The sequence below is a fragment of the Oxyura jamaicensis genome, chromosome 24 (assembly GCF_011077185.1).
Source record: "Oxyura jamaicensis isolate SHBP4307 breed ruddy duck chromosome 24, BPBGC_Ojam_1.0, whole genome shotgun sequence".
In the NCBI taxonomy this organism is placed as follows: domain Eukaryota; kingdom Metazoa; phylum Chordata; class Aves; order Anseriformes; family Anatidae; genus Oxyura; species Oxyura jamaicensis.
This window is the reverse complement of record NC_048916.1, coordinates 2,212,839-2,228,378: the sequence shown is the minus strand read 5'-3', so window position 1 is coordinate 2,228,378 and position 15,540 is coordinate 2,212,839. Positions and strand designations below refer to the sequence as shown.

Sequence of the window (15,540 nt, the reverse complement as noted above, 5' to 3'; positions counted from 1 at the left end):
ATGCGAGCCACTCTGAGGCTGTGACCCCGCGCCCTGCCCTCGCTGTGTCCCTGGTGGCATGCTGGTCACTGGGTCAGCGTCCAGCAGGAGCCAGGTAGAGCCCATCTTGCCCTGCTGGGGCTCTCCCAGGTCTGCATCTCCTTCCAGCAGAGTCCAGGATTCTGGGGCTGGACCAGGGAGGATTTATATGTAGGTGCTTTTCCGGAGCTTGGTGCAGTGTAGGTCCAGGAGCAGAGCTGCTTGCTTCCCCTTCCCATGCATCACAAGAGAGCCACAGCAATGCAAACCACCGAGCTGACAGAAGGGGACCCGTCGCACCCCGTAACGCCAGCAGTGGTGCCTGTGTATTTAAGGGAGCACATGTGCAGCAGGCAGCTTTGGGTGCTGTGTTCCACATTCAAACAAACACGAAGCACCCCTGCCTTCCCCGGGAGCTCAGCGCTGCTCGGCTTGCTGTTTGTTTTCAGTCACTGGTGCTCCTCCAGGCTTTGTCCCGTCCTCTTCCTCAGGAAAGCAGCCTGTTAGGAACTGGCAGGAACTGGCTACAAGAGCTGCTGTCCCCCAAAAAGCAGTCTCCTCTTCTGAAGTCACCGTTCTTGAAGGAAGAATGGACTAGAGCCCTTGTGGGTGGCTGGGAATCTGTGTGGATTTGGAGAGGTGATGCTCCAGCCCATGAGACGTAGCCAGAGACTCGGGGACAGGCTGGAGGCAGGTTACAAATGACCACCTGGCTCTTGTGGACACAGTTCCTTGCAAGTTCTAGATCTGCTCGCCTGTACATTGGCACCCGAGGGCTGGCTGGCTTCGGCAAATTTTAGTTTTCCTCGTGGGGCTTCTTCTCTTGTGCTGGTTCTGCACTCATGCAATGCTCAGGCCGCTGTCCCTGCCCTCGGTGCATCGCCTCTGCTGGCACGAGGGGGAGCTGCCGGCTGTCCGCAGGGTGTGCAGGTAGGCAGCAGGGCAGAGGAGGGTTGCTTGGTGCTGCCGGGCCCCACTGCTGCAGCAGGGTCAGCAGCTGGAGCCTGCAGGGCTGTGGGCTATTCCTGGATGCCTCTCCAGTGCTGTCTAGGATAGTCAGTGCATTTTCAATGGGGGCTGCAAGGCTGGGGAGAGCAGGACATGTCCCTTGTCCCCAGAATGTTCTTGGAGCTGGCTGTTGCAGGGATTATTCCAGCCCATCAGCTTCGGGCCAGGTGTCGTGGGCGCTTGTGCAACTGCTGGTGTGAGTCAAGGAGCTGATAGCTTCAGGGTGTTGCTTGCTGATTTTTCTGTTCTTTTTTTTCCTCTTTCTTCCTTGATCTCCGTGCCAACAGAACTGGCAAAAACAAAGACCCTTGGCAGCCTCCTGGATCCTCTTGACTTTAAAGTGCCACTGGCATGTAGTGTTGCCTGACCCTCTTAAATGTCCCTGAGTAAACCTGTCCTCTCGGGCAGCCAAGCACCTGCAGCCCCGGGCTCTCTGGGAACACGCTGCCCACAGGTGACATGTCCTGGCTGTCTGGAGCCCCGTGGGCACGCAGGGCTGGGTCCGACAACGCGGCCAGGTGAGTGCAGAGCTGTAGGTGTGCCCTGCACCCACATCACTGGGTGCAGGGGCTGGCCTTGTGCAGGACGTGGCCGTGCTCAGGCAGGTGTTCGCTGCAGACACTTCCCTCTCTGTCTTATCTCTGAAAAGGACATTGCCCAGGGCTGGCCCCAGGAGGAGCCGTGCTGGTTTGTGCCAGAGCTGTTCCCAGCACCACTGCTCCCACCTCCCTTTGGCCTCATGGCTGGCAGGTAGCTCACCGCGCCGCTCGGGCAGCACCTCCAGGTTTTGCTGGCAGAAGCAAGCTGCCAAAGGTGCAGTGTTGGAATGGATTTAGTTGCTCCAAATATGCCTTGTTCCCTGGGGGAGCTGCTGCGGGCACGGTTAGCAAGCAGCTCTGCAACCAGGGGCCATGCTGGTGGCCACAGCGGGGTGGCTGCAGGGGTGCTGAGGCTCCTGCGGTGGTGCGAGCCCGTGTCCCACCTAATGCCAGCAAGAGTTTGTGTGCAGGGGAGCCGCGTTATGGCATCTTCCTCCTTGTCGCTGGACTTGGCTACCGGAGCTTTAGGGAGCAATAGGAACCGCAGGCCTGTGGTATATCAGCAAAAGCAATCCTCGGGACTGCGTGTGTCCTCGTGTGTGTGTAAAGTAAATAAAAATCAGCTTGGAGACAGGCCTCGATGCAGTTGTCTCCAAGCACCTGGAAATTTTGGATCTGGCTTTGAATCTCTGTCCCAAACAATTTTTTTTCCCCCTCATCTAGAAGCAGCATTCTTCCAAAAACAGCCGCTGGAATGAAGCGAGCACTCTGTGCTTTGATAACAATTGCAACATTATTTTAACTGCATCTCTTTTTTTCCTTTTGACTCTGTTTCAGCAATTACATACGTGCCAACTTTTTTTTTTTCTTTTCCAAATTAAGAAGAAAAAGTAACTTCCTATCGCAAATAGAGGAGACAAAGAAGAAAAGAGTTGCAAGGAAATGATTTCTCCTTGCAAGTTTTAGTTTTCTCAGGCTTGTGAAGGGTTAATGGTGTTTTTATGTATTTTGTTTCTGAAGTGGGCTAATGAAGCAATCTGCTCTGAGCAGGACCTGGCTGAGACAGCCTGGCCTCTCCCTGGGGCACTGCTGAGAGCTTAATTGGCTCAATAAATACTTGATGAAGATGTTATCGAAAGCCGGGATGCTTTGTTAAAAATCAAGGGGTTTTTGGGACGATTTTTTATCATATAGCTTCCCCTCCCCTTTCCTGAGCCCCATGGCGTTGCAGGGAAATCTGACATGAGAGGAGCAAAAAGCAGCAGAGCGGCTTGGTTAACTCACTGCAGGAAGATGTGAGAGCTGGAGCCCTCTGTGTTTACGAGCTTTCTTTTTGCAGCAGGTGTGTTTAGGAGAGAGCAGAGTGTGAAGTGGCAGCAGCACAGAGTGGCCCAAATCCGAATGCCAAGGTACAACTTGATGCCTGCAAGCAGTAGGGAACGGTCTGGTTTTCCTCCTGCCCACCCCACGGTGAAGTGTCGCCCGTAGCCACCTCTCCCAGGACTTCTGCATGCTGCACATCTCAGTGCTAGGTCAGGTAGATAAAATAAATCCCACTGCCCTGTGCTGCTGCAGGCAGGCAAGTGTAACAGGCAGGGTAAGGGCACATCGGATGCCAGCGCTACCTGGGTCAGCTCCCTGCAGCTCCGTTTGTTTCTTCCTTCCCTCGGTGTGCTGCCCTTGGCCGGGCTGGGTTTGGGAGGCGCGAGGCTGGCAAGACACTCTGTTCAAGGGGAAGGCACTCGGCCACGGGGCCGCTGCCTCGCTGGTCAAACACTTCATCACCGTGTGCTCGGGCAGGGGTACAGGACGCATTGTTCGTAGCATATACAATTGTAAACTTTTTATAGGGCAGCAGGAGAGGAACGTTTCCAGTAAGGCGAGAAGGATAGTTTACTTTTTGCGTGTGTGCCTTTGGCCAGAAATTTAAAAGGACTCAGGATGCTTCGTATTTGATTTATGGAAGGCTTTTTTCTTTTTTCTTTTTTCTTTTTTTTTTTTTTTCCTCTTCTATTTCCTTCCTCTCCAAAGAGTTTACTGATGGCCTGGACAAGTATGGGTTTGCTCTGAAGGTGTTTGAGCAGAGCGTGCCAGCACTCAGCTGCACGTGTTGCTGCTGGCGGCCGTGCGGGGAAGGTGAACGTGGGCTCGAGTAGCAGGTGCTAAAAGCTGAGCCTGGGGGCAAAAGCTCTCCGTTTGTGTTTTTCCATGCTTCTAACTGCCTGCTGCAGCTGTTCCTTGGGTTTTATAAGCTTTGCTAAGAAATGTTTTACAGTCAAAGCATTGAAATGTTGCTCTTCGTGAGCCCTTGAGCTAAGGATATTCTTGTGGTTTGAGGCACAATTTGGGGAAGAATTTGGGGGACAAGTACTGAGAAGGGAGGGATGGTCTGGTGATTTAAAGATCAGCCTTTCCTGATTTCACAGGAGTCGGATGCTTGACTACATTGTGCATTTCCAGATGTTGCTGCCTTCTTAAATCCTTTTCACTACCTTGGTCTCACAGGCCCTTTTTGAGCTCCCGGTTAGCCATGCCGTGTTAACTGACCTCGGGGAAACAGGGGCCTTGTTCTGGGGTGGAAGGTAGATGTTGAACCAGACTTGCTACTGTTCTGCACAAATCATCTGTATTTATAGAGCTATTTGTATTTATACAGCTAAAGCAGACTAGTAGAGGTATTCCCATCTTTCTCTTCATCCTAACGAAGGCTCCAGGTTGTGTTTGTCTGAATCCTTATGACCCCCAGTCTGGGGGAGAATCACAGTTGCTGTTGCTTCAGATTTCTATCACAATCAGCGTTAGAAGGTTTTCTTGAATACTTAACCCAAACATTTCTCAGCTCAAATGAATTTAGCAGTTCTCATCCCTACCTCGATGACAGGAGAAGCAGAGGTTTATCAGCTCAGACCAGCTGTTTCTAAGTTTGGATAGTACTTACATCTTTTTGTCCACTGGACCATTTGTGGTCCTTTCTCTTCCAGGCAACACAAACCCAACTTTTCCAGCTCATGGAGATGAGCTCTCCTTCTGCAGGCGAACCCTTGGGGCAGACTGCTTAGAGGAGGAGCCAGGTAAACTCCAGTCCTTACACAGCGCTTTGTCCTTCCTGACCCTGTTTATTTAGGCTGCCCTGCATTAGCAGTCCCGTTACTTTTAGGGGGCAGAAAAGAGCCAAGGTATGTACCACCCAGGCCTTGTTTCTCATTCCCAGGGCATTTCTGCTGTTCTCTCTTAATGGGCCCCTTCAGCTGACCTTGGAGTTCCAGCTTAAGCCATGGCATTAAATCAGCTCTTTTTTAGCAGCCATTTCATTCCTCCATCAGCAGCTATTTCAAACGGAGGACCCTTACAGCATGGGCAAGCTATGCACCTCCAGACAAACGGCCAGGACCTCGTAGCCTTTGCAGTCTGCCTCTTTGCATTGGGCATTATCAAAGCATTTGAACGTCTGAGCCCAGGAGATCACTTGCTATCTATTTCTGGTCTCCACTGAAGTGTAAGGAGATGGTTTGGTGATGGGTTTGTTATTCTTTCTTTCTTATTAAGGCTACTTCTTCATGAAATACCAGAATGGAAATAGTAACTTTAAAAAGACAGCTCTATTTGTGTTTCTTACTGGATTTATTTCTACCTGGGAGCAGGGGGTTGTGCATTTTTGATGTGGCCCACAGATCTCAAATGTTTCGTCCTTTAATAGTAAGAAAAATCATCTGTGATCAGCTGGTGGAGGTCAGCTTCGGGCCCACGTGTTTGGAGTTCCTGTACGAGAAGTGTGAACTCTTAAGCCTGGCCTAGCACTGGGGCAGCAAGGCTGCCTGATGGAAAGGTCAATTTGCCACAGAAACCCGAGGTTTGCTCAGGTAGGATCTCAGTAAAGCTAGATATGAACCTCCCTGAATTGCAGATGCAGTTGTGAGTGCTGAGGAATTAACGTGCTCCTGGGCATTTAATTAGTGCTGCTCAGGCATGGCCCGGTTTGCTGTGCAACTGCAGTGTGGGTGTCGGTGGGACTGCTGCAGGCTGAGAGCTGTGAGAGCACCAACTGGAGGGAACAGGGAAGAAAACTCCTCGTGGACAGGTTGCTCTGCTTTGATCATCTCTTGGAACATCTGAGGGCATCAGCTGCTCTTCCACGAAGGACGCTGAGCCAGTGACCGGTGTGATGGTTCCTCTCTTCCCATTGCTCTTGGGATGGGTCCACGCACCGGTAGGCTGGCAAAGGGCACCCAGAGTGTCCTTCTGCTCTGAGCTGCTGCCCTTCCTGCCGTTCCCTTCCCAAACGGGAAGGCAGGGAGCTGCCAGAGGGAGTGGAAATCCACCTGCTGTGTTTTGCAGCTGTGGGAACAAAGACCTGCAAGCGCTTGCGTAATCCAAGTGCATGCACACGCGATAAGATCTGTAGGTGTTAACTCCTAGGCCTTGTCACCAAGTCCTGGGGACTTTATAGGAGTAAAAGAGCTAGAGATGGAAGGTTGTTTGTCCGGGGTCTTCCAACGTTCGTCACTTCTCAGTCTGCTCTTGAGCTGTCTGGAAATGTGTGCTGTCTTCTCAAAGTTCAGCTTTCACTCTCCGCGCTATTTGCTTGAATTTTTGCTATTTTAGGAACGTTCCTAAGGAAAAAAAAAAAAAAGAGTTTGTTCTTTGCTTTTTGCAACCTTTTAAAGGATGGTAAATGACTGTTGCTGAGGTGAAATTCAAGTCAACATTGGATCCATTGTCCCCAGACGCGGGGTTGTTCTGTTTGCAGCTCCGTCCCCAAGTCTCTGAACTTCTGTTGCCTGTCAGATGTTTTCTCAATTAGGAAAACAGATTGTATATGAAAACATGTTAATGAAAGCTCTTGTCCCTAGAGGAGCCACAGTTTAGCACTTTAATTTGGTAGGGGATGGCTGGAAGGTTTTACACAATCCAAGGTGTTAAACTCTGCTGATTGCTGGAGATAAACCCTTTTAAACAATTGTCTTTCAGACATGGCCTTTTCCTAGACAAGACAGCGCCGTGACATTTTGTCCTGTTATTCTGGTGGCAGCCAAGCTGTGGATCTCTGGCACTACCTTGTAGCAGCATCAGTACTTGGGGTCCCTGGCGAGACAGGGAGTAAAGGCCGTGTGTCTCCATCCCCGTTGCTGTTTCTGGGATGGCACAGCACACACCAGCACCACCCTGCCCTGACACGTAGCTGGCCTGTAGGTTTCATGTTCTTTGCTTTTGCAGCTGGTCTCTCCTAGGTGTGCAGCCTTAAAAGCCTGCAGCTAGGCATCTTGTTTCCTGCTGAAGAGGGGAGCGGTGTGTTGCAGCCCTGGCCCCGATGATGGCTACCTGCCCTTCTGCCCGCTTACCTTGCGGTGTTGCTATTCCTGATGTTCTGATGGCGCTGCCCTGGTTGCGTGGGGAAAGACGCCCTTGGCCCAAATGCCTCGCCTGAGAAGAATGCAGACAGTCTGGCAGAGCGCAGGTTAAATAAAGTTTGCCTTGGCAGGGCCCATGCTCTTGGATGTACTGTGAGCTGCCGGGGCGTAGTGGTGACGGAATTGCAAGCACGAACGCCAGCTGCCAAGAGGAACGGGTCTCCTGGCCCTGCTCGCGGACTCCTCTCCTCTGGGACTCTGGAAGTGCTGGCGAAATCCAAACCTTCTCCCTACCCGCCCCGGCCCAACGCTCCTCTCTGTCTCTGGATCTCCTGCTGCTGAGGACGGCGGCCACGGGCGAGTCCCGGCCCCGAGAAGTCAACGGGGACCCTCCCATTGACCTCGGTGGCGTCAAGGATTTGGCCGCTGGCTCCCCCTTGTTCTGGCGGGGAAAGATTTTAGGCGGTGGTGAGCCCTGACTGATGGCCATGGCTTTTACTATTGCACAGGGAAGTGACTTAACACCTTGGAAAGAGGGTCCGCCTGATTGATGTAGAAACTTCCCCTGACCAGCTTGGGTGGTGTTGCCAAATCTCCCTGCCCTGGCTGCAGACACTTCAGGGCCCTTTTGTGGAGTGACATTCCTGCGGCGCAGCCTCAGGATTTGCAGGTTGTTGCCATATAAAGGGCACAGCTTGGCCCAGCAGGAGGGCCAGTGAGTGGTTTTGTTGGCAGGTACCTACGCTTCCTTTTAATAGATGTGCAGCACGGGGTTTGGATGGGAGCTGCAGTGAGTTCATTGCCTGCAACCGGGGGACGGGGCTGGGCTGGGCGGCAGGGAAGCAAGGAGATGAGTGCGAAGCAGCGGGATATTCATGCCTCGCCGTCCTGGGAGGGTGCATTTTGGTCTCCCAGCAAGACACCCTTGACTCTTTTAGTAGCAGAGGGGCTGATGAGGGGAGTGCTGGTTGCCAGACCACGTTCACATCCTTCCAGTCGTTCGCAGGGATTGTTTTAGAGTTACAGCGACAATTTTGGAAGATGGAGATGGGGGTGGTTCTCCCAGCTCTTTGAGCTCTGTCATCTGCTTGTGCACGGACATCACTTCAGTCGTATCCCTTAGTCAGGCTCTCTCTGGAGACCCGTTAACTCATTTGATTTCTCATGGGCAGCAGGGCAATGGAGCTTTTCACAGCTTGTTGGCATTTCCTTTGTGACTTCGCTGGTGTTTGTAAGATGGGAAACATTTCCGTAAATCTGGTGCACAGGAAAACTCAGCTAATTACACTTGTGAAAATGTATTTTATATAAACATATGTACACACTTGAAAAGTGCATGTTAACTTGCCCAGCAAGGTGATTTCTCTGCAGAAAGCTCCTTAGTTGGTACAAGTCTGACACTTCTGATTTCTCTTCTGCCTTGTGCCCGCAGGTGGCTGGAGGTCCAGGTGGTGAACCTGACCTGCACCCAGCGCTGGGTCCAGTACCTCCAGCTGCTGCAGGAATCCATCTGGCCCGGAGGAGTTTTACCAGCCGTGCCTAAACCAGCCAGGACAGAGGAGCAGAAGAAAGCAGCAGCAGAGCAGGCCCTGCAGAGCCTGATGGGGATCTTGCCTGGTAAGTGTGTGCCAGAGATGGGTCAGGAGCCGCAGGTGAGGCTGGGGAACCCTCCAGTGCATTGGCACCTCTGGAAATATGTTTGCCATGATGGAGTCTGCTTGTGCCAAAGCACTGAGAAATGTTCCCAGCCTTTGGGGTCGGATAGTTTCCTGCAAGGGAAAGCAGCATTTTCCCAGTTCTAGGCAGTTTGCACAACCACTTAGGGAGCAGCACAGCTTAGAGAGCAAGGGCATGTGTCCTGGTGATTCCCAGGTGCAGACTGCCACACGTTCCTTCTTAGTGCTGGTGGTGCTGTTCCTGATGAGCCACTCCAAAAAGGAGGGGCTCGGGCCAGCCTGTGCCACGCTGTGCTCCTACCTGCTGCCAGAGGTAGCACTGCTGAAGAGTCGGGCAGCAATCGTTTTGGCTTCTCGCTCTAAAGATGAACGAGCGGCTTTTCCACTGGGCTGAAATCTTGAGTGCAGCTGCACTGGATTTCCCTTGTGAAGTTTGACATGGGGACCTTTGGCATTGAAGCAGCTGCTGCCTGATCCATGTGAGCGCAGCCTGAACTTTTAACTCCTTGCTGCAGTGTAAGGGGCCCTTAGTATCCTTTGGGAATGAAAAGGTGCTGCCAGTGTATGCTGCTCCAGGCTGAAGCACTTCCCCGGCAATCAGTTCCTGTCCGTGGATGTTTTTTCTCATAGTAATATTGGGCACAAGGTGCCTCAGGCTCAAAGCACCACCACAAACTTTGATCTGGCACCCTCCAGGAGGAGACTGAGCCCATTTCACTACAGTGGAGTCATGCTGTTCCTAAAGCTTTGTCTCTGATGTTGACAGATGTGATCCAAGAAATCCTTGGAACCAGTAAATGTCGCATGAGCTGGAACCTGGTGCTGGAGTCCCTGGGCCATTCTGTTATAAACAGGTATGTTGATTAGTCTCCTTGCCTCAGCAGCCTGTGCAGCAAGTCCTATGCTCAGGGCTCTGCTGTGAGTTTCACACTGCCAGCTTCTTGGCACAGAGCCTATCTGGCTAATCTTGCTAGACTTCGTGTGCTATCAAAGGGAATCTGGGACGATAATTGTGAAGTTGTGTTTTAGGACCTCAGTCTAGCTGGATGTTATTGAGTCAATCATATTAATTATGTTGTCAGGCTTGTTTAAGTTGTAGATGTCCTGGGAGGAAACAGGACCTAATCCTGGTTTAGTTTGTTGTTTTTAGAAGAGCTTAGGGAGCTGCATGTATTTGTAGATGGTGTTTTTCTGCATACCTGTTGCTGTGCATTTGAAAAGTGATGTTTTCTGTGATTAACTGAAAAAAAAAACCAAATGCATGTGCCACCTCCCTCCAGGAGATGCATTTGTGCTTTCTGTGCTCATCAGCTCCAAACGCTTCCTGGTTTGGAATGGTGGGGGGAAACTGAACTGAAACGTTTCTTCTAGGGTACAAGATCTTTTGCCTGTCTCACGAAGGCAGGCAGAGTATTTCTTCCTTGCGTGAGGAAGGTACAAGCCTTCCTCTGGCTCCTGTGCGTCTAGAGCTGATCTCCCAGCTCCACTGTGCCCCGACCAGGCTAAGATTTGTCTTCTCTTCATTTCAGGCACCTGGTTTTCTGCCTCTTGGACATTCTACTGGAGTTCTTGGTTCTGAAGGGCTCCAGTAATGAGCTCGAGACCGCAGCTGTCGCGCCGTCTGACTCTAGTGGCCTGGAGAAAGCAGGCATTTCAGCACATTAACGAGGGCTGGTGTAGCCAGCAGTGAAGGAGAAAAGAAGCCACAGGCATGGGATGATTTGATTTTCAGTGCTTACTGAACATGTCTGGGAGCTTCTTGTAAAGAATTTTTCCAGCCAGTGCTAAATGAGGCTGCTTCCAGGCTTCTCTGTTTTGACTGGGTGATGAATCAAGCCCGCTGTCAGTGGCTGAAGAGGTTTTTCTGCTGTGTAGTGTCTGTGCCATCGCTGACTTGATGGAGAGTCTGAACTGAAGATGCCTGACTTCTGTGGAGCTGGATGTCCTGAGAAGGATGTGCAGGCTGCCCGCAGATGCTCTTTGGGTTTCATGTCTCTCCCCATGTGTCTGAACAGCCCTAACGTACACACAAAGGCAGGTGGCACACATGAGCTTTGCTTTTGGGGCTTCAAGCTCCACCTGGCACTGGCATGTAGAGGCATGACAGTGCCTTGTCACTGGGTGTTTCTCCAGGACAGGTGAAGGGAGGACCAAATGCTGTCCCTGCTCTCTATAACAGCCTGCCTCATGCCTACGCAGGGCCACCTGCTCTACCAGACGGAAGACAGGGAGAGAATGGAGCATTAGAGATGTGACAGCAGCCCTGAAGTCAGTCAGGAACTCATCCCCATTGCCCAAATAATTGGGAAGTTGGAAGCAGTGCAGAAATCAAAGCTGCTGTCCTGCCTTAGGGACAAAGATAAGTTGGCTCCTGCTGCCACCCCTCCAACATGGTCTTGTTCTGGCATCCTTTGCTCCCTGAGCAGTAGGAGGCAAGTAGGGCAGGCTGTGGTCCTGGAAAAGAGAACCATCCCTGTGCTGAAGAGGAATGGTAGCTTAGCTGGACTTTAGGATTCCCATGTATTTTGCCTGCTGAGTTCAGTCCCAGAGACTTGTCTGGAAGGCACAGGAGAAAGGGAGCTTGTCCATGTGTGACACGTAGCGAGTAAACCAGCTCCCAAAGTGCTTGTCACAGCGAGCTCTTGGAGAGGAGCGAAGACCTCTGAGCCCAGGAGGAGTATTGGATGCATGCTCTGGGAAGGCAGCTGGTAAGATGGCCCTGGGAGCACCACCTTAACTCTGACTGCTGTCTCACTATGGTTTGCTATGCCTGCTGTTGCAAACAGCTGTGTGCAGACTGCTCCAAGAAGCTTGTCAGCTCAGGCTGTCCAGTGCCATCCAGCGCAGAATGGCACGTTGGTCTGACAGCTGCCTTTCTGGGTCATCCAAGACTTGACTGGTTTTGCAAGCTTACGTTGCCCAGCTGTCAGGCTCGTGACAGGGCAGATGGACATGGCAAATACTCACCAAGAGACTGACCTGTCTATACATCCCAGGATATGGATCACCAAACTGACCAGCGCTGGACTTTTCCTAATCAAGGGAATGCTGCTCCTGGTGCTCTCAACAGATCAAAGCACTGAGAGGAGACGTTGCAAGAGGAGAGCACGCAGGATCACAGCTAGTTCCCACGTTCCAGTACCAAATGGTGCATTTCATGCAGCCTGCATAGTTTCTTGGAGCTGGGTACTCCGTGGCGTGTTTGGAGAACAGGTCATGCAGCTCCAACACGTGTACTGCTGGAAGCAGAGCCTCTGCTCTTCCCAGGGACAGCTGCTTAGTAGTGGATGCTTTTCTTCATGCTTCTGTTGTGAGTGTGCCTGTGGTGTGTGGTAGATGCTGGGAAGGAATAGCTTGCTGCCTGGAAGTGTATTTTTAGGAAGTTCCAAGGGTACCCAAGACTAGGCAGAACCCAATGTAATGAAATAAAGCAGTTTTGCACAGCTTATTGGAGCAGTTTCTCAGCAATGACACTTTTGAGCTGGTAGACCTGCCTGCCTGCTTGGAAAAGGAGGGAGTTCGGTAGCATAAGAGCAGGTCAGACAACGCGTTGGAGAATGTTCCATATGGAATAATCACAAATGGCCGAGCAGCAGGTTGGGAAGCAGGAACCCACCGTACCCTTAAGCACAATATCCACTTGGAGCACCCTCTTCACCCTCTCTTTCACTGCCAGCTTCTGATTCCCTTCTTTTTTTCCCTACAACTTCCATTACTGTATGACCTGCCTTGAGGAGGCAGTAGGAGAAGGAGCCATCATCCAGGGACAGCTGATCTGTTGTGTGTGGTGGCTTCCCAAATGCTCTTGGTGTCCTTGCTTGCTCTTGTTTTTTCAGGAACTTTACAGCACCAAGGCTGGTGTGTCACTGATTAGGGCGATCATTACGAGACTGCTGAGAAGGATCATTCAGAGATGGTTTCAAACTCCACACTGCCAGCTCCACATGAGGACATAGGTGTAGTACAATCCTTACAGACACTGAATTTTTCCTCAGAAGGATGAGCTTAGGCTTCCCCTTCGCCAGGAAGCCCTGATATGCCTGCCTTTCACCCTGACCTCTGGCATTATGCGAGCAGCTCAATATTCATTCCTCCTGATGGAAATAATTTGTGATTTCCGCTGGCGGGCTCCGAGGAGCATAGCTGGAGAGGTGGCACTTGGCTGGAATGCTGTGACAATGACCTGTGGTTGTACCAGACCACTCGGTGTGTGCGTCCTCTGCACCTTTCGTGCGGGGGCCTTGAGCCCTGCATTATGTAGAGTCACTCACAGGGTGAAGTAGCAGCATCTCCTCTCTATTATCCTCTGTTACCTGGCAGTTGTTGGGGCACGGAGAGATGAAGCAAGTTTACTTGCTTCCACTTCGAGTCAGCAGCAGAGTTGGGAACAGACCCCAGGAGTTTGGATTGTGAGATCTGTGTTTTAATCTCCCGAACCCCCTTTCTTGTCTTAGAGCAAGGAAAACAAACCAGGATTGCCGGAGCCCTTTCTCAGGCTCTCACTGGCCAGGCTTCAAGCTCCCATTCTCTCTTTCATAGATATTAGCCCGTTCTCACAGCCAAGATGAAGCTGCCCATGAACGGCATAGGAACAAGTAGCCCCTCTCTGTATCTCGTTGTTAAGCAATACAAAATCCAATAAAAGAAATCAGCTTTTTCTTTTTTTTTTTTTTTTTTTTTTTTGTCTCGCTGTAGCTTTCAGATTAAATTGAGCACAACAGTGGCAAGGGCAAGCTTCTTTAATCAGGTGGGCTGGAAGTTTATTTTCTCTGGACTGTGACTGGAAGTGCTGCTTTGGTAAAACAAACAAGGCCAGCAAAAACCTTTAACTCATTATGTGTGTCAAGCTCCCAGAGTTGTTCCAGCAAGCTCCCTTCTTCTGCACAGATCTGTATAGAAGGCTTGAACCAGGGAGCTTCAAGGCATCACCATAAGCTAAACAGCAGTTGTTGTGTTGAGCTAGAGCTTGATTTTTTGAAGGAAAAAAAAAAAAAAAGGGAAAAAATATGCAGCTGTGCACTGAATCCTTGTCACCTTTCCTGTATTCAAACCCCTGTATCAGCTGTTTGTGGTCTGTACCAAGGAGTGCTGGTCTGAGAACCTGTTTTGTGGTTAATGGGGAGCAAACTGGTGCTCCAGGTACCTGTGACTTCTGCTCTGACTCTCTGTACAATAATACTATGTTTCAAAACTATTTCTGCATTGGGATTTAAAAATCACTTTTGTCAAGAGACTGCGCTTAGAAAGAAAAGGGCAAGCGGGCGAGAGGCAAGAAAGCCCATTTGGGAGTGGGAAGAGTTGGGGCAGGCATCTCCCCGAGTGTTTGTTGCCTCCTGAGATGCCTGGCTGGGGTGGTAGGACTGGTGACAGTGGGTCTGAGACAGTGGGTTGCCCTCCTGGCACACACTGAGGGTGGCTGTGACCACAATTGGGGGGGCTCCAGCTGGAGCACAGTCCCGGGACAGCTTGCACAGCCCTGACTTCTCAGATGTGGGAAAGACCAGTGTCCTAGGCCGCTTGGTCAGAAGCAGGAACAAGTTTTCCTTCTCTGCTACCATCAGCACTGTTTCTTTCTCCCTGACAAGCAAACTTCTTGATCTAGGCTTCCTGGTGAGTGTGAAACCAGAGGAGCAGTGCGGAGATCTCACGGCCTTTCTCCTGGAAGAAAGTGAAAGACACCCAAATAAACAAGGGTCACTGCAGCTTGGGAAGTTCACCTTGGTACCAGTTGTGGAGGAGGAAAGCTGGTAAGCTATAAGGAAATAGGGTGAATGTCTGAAAGAAATTCCACATGGAAGTCAAAATATTACAGCGAAATAAAAATACTGGGAAGGAAGAAAAACCTGATACAATGAATGCTTGGGTCATGTGTTATTCTAGATTAGCTCTGCCACAGAAAGATCCAGTACACCCTAGGAAAGCCATTACCTCCAAGCTGGTGAACATTTGTACAGCACATGAAGCAGGGATCATAGCTGAAGCCAAGTTCCCCTGTATAATATCCACTCCAGGGTAGATTGGTCCTTTTCCAATATCAACAGCCTGCAGATTAAGCATTTATCTCTGCAGAACAGGGGATAATTAATACCAGATCGAACTAGGAGCTATGCTCTACAGAGCTTGCTTGTGACTATATTTGTGACCAAGCATGGCTGTAGTGCCTGCAGGTGACTTGTGGGGAATGGGATGTGCTTTTTTCTTTGCCAAATGGCGCAGGCATTGCCTCAGTGATGTTTGCCTTGTAGCAGAGCATTCGTGGCTTCAGGGCTTTGTACTGGGATAGCATCAGGCTTCCCAGACACAGCTCAGGGTGAGGTCTCCCGTCGTGGCCACAGGCGGTAGGCATCGGGGTGAGAACCCATCAGGAGGGCTTTTATTCCAGCCAGACGTTGGAAGAATGGAATCAGGATGCTGTGATTTGCCATCTTCTGCATTTAAATGTAAAATCCAGGCTTTGGCACATCTCACTTCTTGAAATAAATTAATACCATTATCCTGGCTGCAGTCCAGTTCAGGTGATTATATTCTTCCTACCTTAATGCCACTCCAGCTCCCTGTCTCCACTGGATATGCAGTGCTCTAATTCCTGTCTGGAGCTCGCTTATTATATTACAAAGTCTTTCCCCCTCTCCTCCCAAGTACAATTTGTGTACAGCAGGCTCACCCTGCTATGCTGAGCTGCTAAAATAGTTGAGAGGACCTGCAAAGACATTTAACTGTGCCTGGTGTTGTTCTGCAGCATCTCCCTGGTGCTTGAGCCTGCTGAGCAGAGAAGGAAGGTAGCATAAATGATCAGAGCAAGTGTTGCAGTCCTGTTTAACACAGTGGACTGTTAGAAACCCCCCTCTTCCTTCTAAGAGGGCCTTTGGCTGGTGTATGTGTTAAGGGAGGAAACATTAACATGGGGTTCTTCCACCTTCCTGTCTTGCCAGTTGAAGGCTAGAGAGTGTC

At 50.7% G+C, this 15,540-nt stretch overlaps 1 protein-coding gene across 3 annotated transcripts in view; it reads left to right on the top strand.

Moving 5' to 3' along the window:
* SNX19 (sorting nexin 19) overlaps nt 1-13,783 on the top strand; it is a 28,838-nt gene extending 15,055 nt beyond the window's left edge. For 2 of the 3 annotated variants that reach the window (XM_035346050.1, XM_035346048.1), the window contains 3 exons: nt 8,346-8,530; nt 9,356-9,443; nt 10,119-13,783. In XM_035346050.1, the coding sequence (XP_035201941.1) occupies nt 8,346-8,530; nt 9,356-9,443; nt 10,119-10,254 (409 nt within the window). In that variant the 3' untranslated portion in view covers nt 10,255-13,783. Of the gene's footprint in view, nt 1-7,044; nt 7,382-8,345; nt 8,531-9,355; nt 9,444-10,118 lie in introns of those variants that run through there. The other variant, XR_004755987.1, reaches the window with a different exon arrangement.
* The last annotated feature ends 1,757 nt before the right edge of the window (nt 13,784-15,540 follow it).